Source organism: Mesitornis unicolor, unplaced genomic scaffold, assembly GCF_000695765.1.
Source record: "Mesitornis unicolor isolate BGI_N332 unplaced genomic scaffold, ASM69576v1 scaffold47593, whole genome shotgun sequence".
NCBI lineage: Eukaryota > Metazoa > Chordata > Aves > Mesitornithiformes > Mesitornithidae > Mesitornis > Mesitornis unicolor.
In genome coordinates this window covers 25,853-36,888 of record NW_010176525.1, presented here as the reverse complement: position 1 = coordinate 36,888, position 11,036 = coordinate 25,853, and the positions used below count along the sequence as shown (strand labels likewise).

Sequence of the window (11,036 nt, the reverse complement as noted above, 5' to 3'; positions counted from 1 at the left end):
AGGCCGAGCCTGGCGGCGAAGGAGAGGCCGACCCCTTCACCTACGTAGACCCGGCCGATGGGGCCGCCTACGAGTGGGATCGTGAGAAGAAGGCCTGGTTCCCCAAGGTGGGTACGGGGTGAGGACGGGCGGCTGGGCCCGCTCGGTGCTCCCTCCCCTTTTCTCGTCGTGAGGAGCGGCCTTCCGGCCGGGCTGTGGCCCCTGTGGGGGAGTCCTCGGACCTTGGGCAGCTCTTTCCCCGCGGCATTGCGGAGTTCCCCCGAGGACGGCTGAGAAAGCAGAGCAGTCGATGTTAGGTCTCCTCACCACAGAGCCGTCTCACTTGTCTGGATTCGGCCAAATAGGTGACTGCTGCCAGGTCTCTGTAGCACTGAAACGCTCTTTTTTACAGGTCAAACCACGGCAGCTGGCGTCGTCTCCAACCTTACCGGCTGCTTTCTGCTCTTATGTTGTGGATGGCTGTAGGTTGGCTTTTCTCCTTGGCCGCGATTCTGTAGAAATGCTCAGCCCTGGCATGAAGTCACCGTTATATTTGTGCATCTTAACGAACCGGTATTGCCTTTGACATGATCAGGTTTCTTTATCACAGTAGCTCTGGTGAACTTTCCCTCTTGGCAGTGAGAAAGTGAACTAGTCTGTTTACAGGTCTAGGTGAAAATGGAGTAGTACACTCCTCTTTTTTTCATTATTATCTGAAAACAATGCATGTGTAAAGATGTCTTGTTCCCTCTTCTTAGGTCTTGGAAATGCACTTGAAAATATTTGACTTAGAGGCATTCCACAGAGTGAAAACATGTTACAGTTTTTAATCTTGGGTTTTTTATTTGTGTTTTTTTAAATTAAATATTTTAAGTATTAAAAAAATAAACTTGCCATAACAGTGTGGCTCTTCAAAGTGAGAGGTAACATAGATTTAATGTGCTGAGCCACTCTACTGATCTGCAAGTGAAACAGCAGTTTTGTTACTATGTAACAAGGAATGAGGGCAATTGCTTAACTTACTAATATTAAGACATTTTGTAGCATATATCTGATAACTGTAATGTGCCAGTCGTTATTTGTGACACCTAATTCATTGCAATTCAGAGAATCTGAGAATGATGCCTGCAGTGCCAGGTTTATGTGTGTGTAAACCTAGTGTGGTGTCCATGCAACACATGGCTTATTGAGGGGTAAAACCATAAATAGTCCAGAGTTGCAAAGTGGAGCAGTGAAGAAGTTATCTCTGGCTCCCTGTGGAGTGCTATAACCAGTAAGTAGAGTAACTTTTAAATGGGTGGTTCTTTTCCCACCCTCCCCTGTTACTTCCCCTCTTTCTTACCTCTTTTTTTAAAACTTATCTTTTCTTCTCAAGAGCATTGGTCTTTCCTAAATACCTTTCTTACCTCAAATTTATGTCTTGTAGAGGAGATGACATTAAGGGTTGGACAGATTATATAGAAACAGCAAAGATCATTAGTAAATATGATGTCTAGTAGAAGTTGGTAAAGAATCACTGTGAAGCAGTGATAGGTCACCGAGCTAGATACCATAAGATCTTCATCATATCTCAGGTTACTTCATTTTGCTGATGATTCAACAAACTGCTTTATTAGAATAGATTAAAGAGACCACAGGTGACAGAAGTTGTGGCTCATACTCAACTCCATGAGCAGTAATGAAATCCCTTATCTCTTTGATAAAAGATTAAAATCTTCTGTCTGTTCTAAGTAATCATCACCTACAGACTGGTATTGCACAGCTACTCTACTGTGGGAACAGTGTCCGCTCAACTATTCTACTAAAGCGTAGTTTAAAGTAGTGCAAAAAGTTAATGAGACTGTCACCATTCCTCACAAATATTTGGAGACAGTCAAGTATTAAATGTCACTGCAACTTTTTGTATTATTTAATGATTTTTCTTTCAGTGGCACTCTGTTGATGGACACCAACTTCTTATAGTCCTTCACAGACATAGCACAAAATTGCATGTTGAATTCATCTGCTTACCTTCATCACTTGCTATGAAAAAACCAGAGATTGGATGTCCTCTGTAAGTGTAGGGCATCTGTTCTTCATTTGGTTAATCTATTTCTTTCCATTTCAGTGTGACCAGTAGTTAATTACATGCCAGCATGTCCTGTAGTATTGTATTTCTTTTCCTATAAGCTCTGTTGCCCCAAACTGTACAGTTCTGTGGCTATGGAAGTAAAACTTCCTGTGATCTTCTCCACCAGAACTAGATTGAAGGCCCAAGAAAAAAATTCTGTGAGTGCTCTTTTTCCATGCAGGCATAGTATGACATATGTTCCAATATATATTTATATGTTATGTTATTATATATTTATGCTTGTGTAAATTCCTTTATGCTTGCAAAAACACAATTTTAAAATTAAGTAGTTGTAATGGTATATATAGTAGGATGATAAACTGTTACAGAAATAAAGATCTATGTTATTGTCTGGCAAAATTTGGCAGTCCATGGTAGGTAATTTGCTAAGAATGAATTTAGCATGAGAATATGGTTTCCCCTGAAGTTGAAAAATAATACTGCTGCAGGGAGGTGGCTAGTTGTAGCAGGTTTAATCACTAGTTTATCAGTAGGTTCTCTGATGACAATTAAGAATATTGTTCACCAGAAAGTTTGAAAGCTGCTTAATTCTCTGGATTTCATCAAAAACTAAGGATTTGCTGAGACTGCAAGTGGCAAATACAATGAACCTTAAGAGAATGCAGTCATCTTTTTTTCTCTAAATGTGGTTCCACTTTTCTTTTCTCTTGGTGTCATGATACGTCATGTCTGTAAGAGCAACCACTTGCATTCCTGATTGATGTGTGTTGCAAATCTTGTTTACTGTAGGACCTACTTCCTACTAAAATTTTAAGTTGCATGGGGCTCCACAGCATCTTGCGTTACTCGGGACAAGCCTGCCAATTCTGCCAAAGCTTAGAGTTGAAACATCAAGCTTCAAATCACTATGGAAGAGATGAGATTGCATTATTATCACTGATGCTTACTACTGTCTGTTGTGCTGCTCTCTTACAATAGCTTAATGACAGTAAGTTTTGTTCCCTTTCGAATACAAATGAAGCAAGTGCAGCACAGGGCAAAGTCACATAAAATTTTCAAAGGTTAAGGCTCAGCTTTGGAAATTAATAATTTCAGAGTGTGTAACTTGAGAAGGTACTTACTAATGCAGTGATGCTAGCAAAATCAGTGATGATGTATTATTGCTAATGGCCAGTATTAAAATTTACCTGGCTAGAAATACTGGGTGTAATTTGTAGGGTTTTTTGGTTTTGGTCTCTAAAGGGTAGACATTAGCTAATCTTATATTTTATCCAAATACAGTCTCTTTTAAAAAAGGGCAAGCTAATTATTTATCTTGTAGTAGGATATAAAGTCTGTGGCCTTTTGAACAATGTGTTAAAATGTCTCAGTCTAAGTAATGTTTATTGTCTATCAACACGAATAATATATCATCTCTGAAAATGTTTCAGTGACAAGGCAGATGCCTGCAAATGTCAGTCTTTCATTGTTGGTGGATAAGTTGTTGGTTTACCTTCAGTGTCACTTTCTCTCTTCAATGTGATCAGGAGCACTTGGTTTATTCCTTCAGGCAAATCCAGTTTATAGTGAAAGCAGAAAGCTTTGCTTGAAAAAAGACAGAACTTGTGATATGTTTGCTTAAAAACTTAAGGTACTGTATGGAATGAGTATATTGGTCTAGTTCAGGTAATGCCTGAACGGATTTGTTCTGTTGTGTGCATGGCTTTATAAAGATGATTTTAAATTAGTTTTAAAATACTGGTTTTTTCTATGTTCACAGATTAAAACGTGGCACTTATCAATGTACTAACGTTAAGACACTTACAAACCTGAATTTGAAGTTCTTTGAAATTTTGGATTAATTTTCCTAATTTCAGATTACAGAAGATTTCCTGGCAACATATCAAGCCAACTATGGCTTCCATGCTGATGATACAGACAGTTCATCTGCTTCTGGCACAGCAGCTGAAAGTAAGCAACCGGCAAGTTCTAAGACATCAGGAACTCAACCATCAGCAAATGACAAAGGACCACAACAAACAGATCCAAAACAAAAAGCAGAAAAACGGAAGGTTGAGCCAGGTAAGTGACAAAGGGTTTCTCTTCGTGTAGGCTGCAGCCTGTACAGTACTGAGTGGAAACTGGCAATTGTTCAGTGTTATGTACAGCAAAGATACAGGTTGTTCTGAAAATTTCCAGAATGGTTTAGAATTGTATGGTGCTTCGTAGGCATCCTCCTAAGTCCACATGCCAGGTGGAAAAAAGTTAAGGTGTGTTCAGGGCTTTTCCCGTGGGCAAGCAGAAATTCTTAGAAATTTGATGAAATGTGAACATTAGTGTACACTCCCATGTTTAATATATTGGCATAACTGATTTAAAACTCTGTTTTTAGGATGGTTTCATGTTGAAGAAGACAGAAACACAAATGTTTATGTGACTGGTAAGTAATAGTGTTTATTTATTTACTTTGAGCTAAAGATGATAAAAGAGACTGTCTCACTGGCTTCTAACGTTACCTGTTCAGTGTGCCACGTGCAGGCTACTTGACATTATGTTCCTGACTGCATAATGTCTTTGTGACCTTTAAATTGCAGATGTGGGAGAGTAATATAAGGGATGTATTGTATACTTTTTATCTTTTAAATATGATATTCTGTGAGCTGTGTCAGTCAAGTCGCTACATTTTTTTTTTTTTTAGTAAACTGCAGCCAAGAGAAACAATTCCTACAAGCTCCTAAGGAATACGATAACGACAACAAGTTTATAATAACATACAGTGCATTGACTATACATGTCATTTAATAATTTAATCTTTAATTTATATTTGATTTCATAAATATGTAATTAAATTATTAGATAAGGAGGAAAAAGTAAATTAAAAAAAAGCTGGAAATAGAATGAACAAGTAGCAGGGAAGCTTAAATGAAAATATCTATATGTTTATTCTGGTATTTCTCTACCTGTCTTGCGTGTCGGGGTGCTATCATTAGGTGCATACACAAAGGTAGATTTGGTGGTTCTGAGCAGTCACAAAAATGTACACACCTGAATTTAAAAAAAAAAACAACCAAAACCAAACCAACATACTCAAGTCTTCTGTTTTAATTTATTTTGCAGGTTTACCTCCAGACATTACAAAAGATGAATTTGTACAAGTCATGTCAAAATGTGGCATCATTATGCGAGATCCCCAGACAGAAGAACACAAGATCAAGCTGTACAAAGATAAGGAAGGAAATCTTAAAGGAGATGGCCTGTGTTGCTATCTAAAGGTCAGTAGTGTGCTGAAGTGCAGTTTTCCTTCCCATTGAGGATACTTCCGGGCACTGTTTCAGAATCTCATTGAGAAGATTCTTTGAAATATCTTAAGTAAACTTAGAATTCAGGTTTCTGTTTTAAAGATTTATTCCAGAACCACCCACTTACCTGCTTGTGCACCTCATTCGTTTCCTCTTAGCCACCCCACCTTCCCCAAAAATTGTCCATAATACCTGCTAACCATGTATACCTGCTAACCACATATTCCTGCCTTGGGTGCCAGTGATTATGGGTTGAACGGGGCACCTCTTCACCTTTTACTTTGAAATGACACCACTGTCTTGGCCAAGAATATAGAAATAATGAGACAGGAAGGAACATACTCTAGTCTTGTATTTACAGCTTTTAGCTGAGAAATAGTTAGGTTCAGAACTGTTTTTACATTCTGTATTAACCTATAAAACTTTAGGCTGTGGTACTATTTCCTTCATGTGTTTCATTTGGGAATAATTTGAAAAGTCAGTGCTTGCAATTGCAGTCTGCTTAAATTCTGCAAGAAGCCTCCAGGCAGTACTAAACCCACTGCCTTGTAGTCTGTGCTAGTTTTGTAATTTTAGTAGTTAGGGCCATTGAGTGTACAACTATAAAGACAGTCTCCACTCTAAATGACTTTCTTCGGAAAATATTAAAAATTACTTAAGATCCTCTACATCTGCTGTTAACTTTGAGAAGTGATACAAGCTTTATAGAAAATCAGCCCCCTGATTTTTTTCATTCTCGCTTTTTAAGTTCATCGGCTTGCTTGACCATTGCAGATTAGTTTTTATGACATGTTTGAATGAAATGGGTGCAGTTGCTTTTGGGAGCATTAAACTGCTATAATAGTGGTGCAGAAATACTGAGTTTTTATAAAGCATTGCCAATTTTCTAGAGACTTGGAAGACATGGCATTACGGTTTTCGGTGACAGGAAATTGATTCTTAGCACTGTATTCTTGATTAAATGTTATTTGAATAATTTGACTGTGCCATGTGCTTTAAAGCTTGTACTCTGTTTTATCTTCAAATAGAGAGAATCAGTTCAACTTGCAGTGAGACTTCTGGATGAGGCAGAAATTAGAGGCTATAAGTTGCATGTTGAAGTTGCAAAGTTTCAACTGAAGGGGGAGTATGATGCAAGCAAAAAGAAGAAGAAGTGTAAAGACTACAAGAAGAAGCTGTCTCAACAGCAGAAGTTTGTATATTTTTATTTCAGTAAAACATTGCTTGAATGCTAAGTGCTATTAGTAAAGCCCTGCTTTCTTTCAAATGCAATGCTAAGAGTTATGCAAAATTTGAAGTCTTATCTGACAGCAGAATAGCTTAAATAACACATCTGGAAGAGGTGACTTCTCAACTAAGTATTGACAAAATGAACTGCTTCGTGGTTGACGCGTTAAAATAATACATACGGAACAGAGGTCCTTTTAGGTATAGAAGAAAATATTACAACTCGAGGGGTGGCTAAAAGACTTTTTTTTCCTCAGTGTGTGAGTGTGTGCAAGTCCTCTCACCATACCTAGACTTGCTTTTATAAGGTAATAACACTCTGGCTGTGTATTGTTTGTACCATACTTCACTAGTTGCAAAGGGCAAGAGATGCTGGTTTACATAGGAGCGAATACTAAAATAGCTCTCTAGACTCCCTTACACCTCTGTCTGGTATGAAATATACTGTCCTTTTCATTGTACCTACATTCATTGTGCCTGTCACTTAAAACTGTTTTTCTGCCTTTTGGAACCAAGAAGACACAAATTAAAGAGGAAAAAAGTATATAGGACTCTTAATAAATTAAAGCAACATTCCACTAAACATTTTAAATAGTGATGCAGGAGTATTTTGCCATAGTTAAGGGGGACAAAGGCTACTTGACATTTTATCAATTAAAAATAAAAGTAGCTTGAAATGTATCTGTTTCGCAGATGCGTTGCCAGTTCTTGATATAAGAAGTCTCCAGTGTGGAGAGAGAGAAAAATATTAAAATAATGAAACTGCATTTGACAGCAATTTGTGTGACTAAGCTGACTGCAGTTGGTGTTCCTTTTGAGTTGAGGAGCATAATTTACTTGTAAAACTACCTTCATTGGGAATCCAAGTTTTCTTCAGCTAAACTAGCAGGTACAAGAAGGAACTTAAACAAGATTTACACCATCCAAATCTAAGATTCTGAGATTTAAAAGTGTAAGTGAATGTTTGTTTGTTTGTGTTTTTTTTAAAGTAGGCATTTATACAAGAAGTTATGTTTTTCATGATCAGACAGTCATAGAACAGATGCTCTGAGCTACGTTGCTTGTTTGTGGCAGTGGCTTTACACACTGGAACAAAATACGTCTTGCATCAATGCGTGTGTAAGGCTCAAGGTGTTCTTGCATGTTTGCTTAAATAAAAGCAGTTAAATTGTAACAGGAATAGTGGTTCTCTTTTTTTTAAGTTAGGGTAAATAAGTTAGAGTAAAATACTGATGTTTTTATTATACTTGGCAGCAGCTGGTTCTTGTTTCTGAGCTGATACTAGGAAGGAATTAAAACCTGAAGATTTTTTTTTCAGTGTTTAAGAAAATGCTTTGATTTTTAAAATAATTTATATCCCCTCTGTGAGCATTTAAGTACCTTAAAGCCTCAACTGTTTTGCAGAAGTGGTAAAACTGGGTGTTTATTGCATTCTTCTAGAAAAGTAACTTAACTGTGTGTCAAAATACATGTTTTAGTTGATGTATTGCAAGAAATGCCAAATTAATGATTTTTTTTCAACAAATACTTGTAGAAACTGAAGAGAGCCGCAACAATATCTTCTTACTGTTGCTTCATTTCATTAGACAGCTGGATTGGAGGCCTGAGAAGAAAGATGGCACAGCTCGAATGCGACATGAACGCATCGTTATTATCAGGAATATGTTTCACCCAAAGGACTTTGAGGTAGGAAAATGCAGTTTGCTACTGTAGATTGTGTTGTTATAGTTAACATTGCCTGAACTTTCTGCCATAGGAATTTTAGCAAAATTCTAAGCAGACCAGAAAAAAAACTAGAATTACTGCTTGGGCAGGGTTTTTTCCTGTGTCAAGCATCTGTTTGAAATTCATTCTTCTGTTTTCGAAAAGCAAGACAAACATATTTGTGTATATATTTCAAATCAGCCTTTTTCACTGTGTATCCTGACAATATTACTTTCTGGGAAAGTGTAGACAGTAACTATGTTAGAATGGAGAAGCCAGCACGAAATAGCCTTATTAATAAGCAGCATTTGTAAAATTCAAGTAAGGGCTGTCTGCTAGCTCCCAAATGGCTTAGAAAATGCAGCATAAGAACACGCAATTTATGAACTTTCAGTGGATTGGCAGATGCATTCCTTTGGTGATTGAGCAAAAATAAAGCTGAGAAGTGTGTGCTTCCGTTTAATTTCACCTGTGTGATTGCATTGCAGGAGGATCCCTTAGTGCTAAATGAGATCAGAGAAGATCTGCGGACAGAGTGTGAAAAGTTTGGTCAAGTCAAGAAGGTTCTCATATTTGATGTAGGTATTTTTCTACATCTTGTGTTGGCAGAATTGCTCTAATGTGTAAATGTGCCAAACATTTAGGATTCTTGAAATATGAGTGGGGTGTTTATTCAGTTTTGTGTGGTAACTTCACAGAAACCTGAGTTAATCTTTCAGTATTCTAAAATTAGCTGGTTTGGAAATTGATTTCTAAGCACCTATCTACTTCGGGCTATGTGAAGGCAAACTGACTCTTCCCAGTAACTTGGATACATGTCACAAGTTTGAAAGTTTATAAATACATTTATTTTTAGCCAAGCTAGCCGAAATACTTGTTTTCTGTGTTCAAAAAGTCTGTTCCGTGTACCTATAGAACAAAATATGTGAACTTGCAAATTTAATTTTTCAAGCACGATTATGTATAATCAGGGTGGAGCTATATCCTGATTGGTTTTGTAACACAGTCTAAAAGATGTTGGAATAAATACACTATTTAGAAAACTATTAAATGAAAACTTTCTCCTTACAGCGACACCCTGATGGTGTGGCTTCTGTGTCATTTAAAGAAGCAACAGAAGCTGATCTGTGCAAGCAGACTCTAAATGGAAGGTGGTTTGGTGGCCGTCAGCTCAGTGCTGAAACATGGGATGGTGTGACAGATTATCAGGTAGCCTTTCATGGTCCTATTTTATAAAATTTATTTGAAAATGTAAATCTGTTTTAATTTGATAAGTGCTTGGTGTTACCATTCCCATAACCTTTCCCTGCCCACTCTCTCCCTATCTTTTCCTCAAAAACTGCTTGGATATCTCAAAAGAATCATCCTTAATTAAGCAATTTAGCAAAAATTTAAAGGACTTCTTTGACATTAAAAATTGTGTGTTGGAGTTGTCAGTTTAGAGGATTAGCCATTGGATGTACAGATCATTAGTTCATAGACAACAGGGCCTATTCAGGTATCGAGATACTACTGCAATGCAAATGTGTGGTTTTAACTGTGTGAATATTCATTTTTACAAGTATGACTTTGTAATGATTTGTATAAACATATCTTTAATAGGTGGAGGAGACTGCAAGAGAAAGGGAAGAAAGGCTGAAGGTGTGGGGATCATTTTTAGAGGATCCTGATGCAAAGGAGCAGCAAACTACATCTGATTCAGATTCCGCCACAAGTAGCGTTAAACTGCCTGAAGGCAGACAACCTTCAAAAGTTAATAACATATCTAAGGAGGATGTAAATAATGAAGGTCATAAGAAGGAGAATAATGGTGAGGGCATTAATGAAGGTGGTGCTCCATCTACAGACAGCAGCCTTGCAGGCAGTGATGTTGAAGCAGATACATAACATCTCTAATGCTTTATAAAAGCATGGTTTTTAGGGTGATGTTTTGAGTTTATCCCTTTCTTCAGGGTGACTGCAGACAATATTCATATGAGTTTTTGCGTATTAGAATGTTATCAACTGTGTGCTTTGAAGTTTTCATTAAAAGCAGTAATTAATGAGGTTCTAAAAGTTTGTATAAATTGGCTGTTCAGATAAAGTAATTCAAGTTGCCAAGAATGCAGTAAAACTTACCCGGCTTCTTTTGTTCTAACTATGCTTGTCCGTGTTCCATTATGTAAGTGTGAAATACGTTCTGACCCTTAAGTTTGCGTAACTATATGTAACTTAAGTAATGCAAAGCTATTACAAGATTTGTGGAATTTACTGTTTATTTTCCTGTACCCCTTGAAACTTGGTATCTCATCCTTAAAAATTATTTTTTTCCTGAGTACTTTGGATCATTTTATGGAGCAGATGCTGTGATGCACACAGGATATGTTGCTATGCATTGAGTAGCAAATGATAAGAGTAGTACTAAGTCACAAACTTAAAGGAAGTGAAGAACAAACAAGGTTGCCATAGCCAACATAATGCAAACTGAGTGAAGGTAGATTATTAAATCTCAGTGTTCAGTAAATTATTTTTTGATTCCCTGTTTAGATCTTCTATTGGTATTGATTTTGAGGCTGGAATTATGTCAAGGAGACTAAGCAATGCATGGGGACACACATTCGAGGCTATAATGAAATGAGACTGATCTTAAACTCTCGTGGTCTGTATGTAGTAGTTATGCAAAACAGGCTTTTGATTGACGTGTTTGACTTTTAGGTTTTGCTTTAATATTAGAGTAAAGGTTTTTGTTTAACTTTGCTAGAACGATGAGAGTGAGTTCTCTTCAACACTTTACTTTC

At 37.2% G+C, this 11,036-nt stretch overlaps 1 protein-coding gene across 1 annotated transcript; it reads left to right on the top strand.

Annotated features, from left to right (window-relative positions):
* Positions 1-5: 5 nt before the first annotated feature.
* Positions 6-10,540, top strand: HTATSF1 (HIV-1 Tat specific factor 1; the record flags this gene model as incomplete). Its single annotated transcript, XM_010181753.1, has 9 exons — positions 6-107; positions 3,907-4,111; positions 4,422-4,469; positions 5,147-5,301; positions 6,357-6,520; positions 8,142-8,241; positions 8,748-8,837; positions 9,331-9,468; positions 9,862-10,540. Coding segments are annotated over 9 exons (1,287 nt in total), but the record flags the coding sequence as incomplete, so codon positions are not given.
* Between the last annotated feature and the right edge of the window lie 496 nt (positions 10,541-11,036).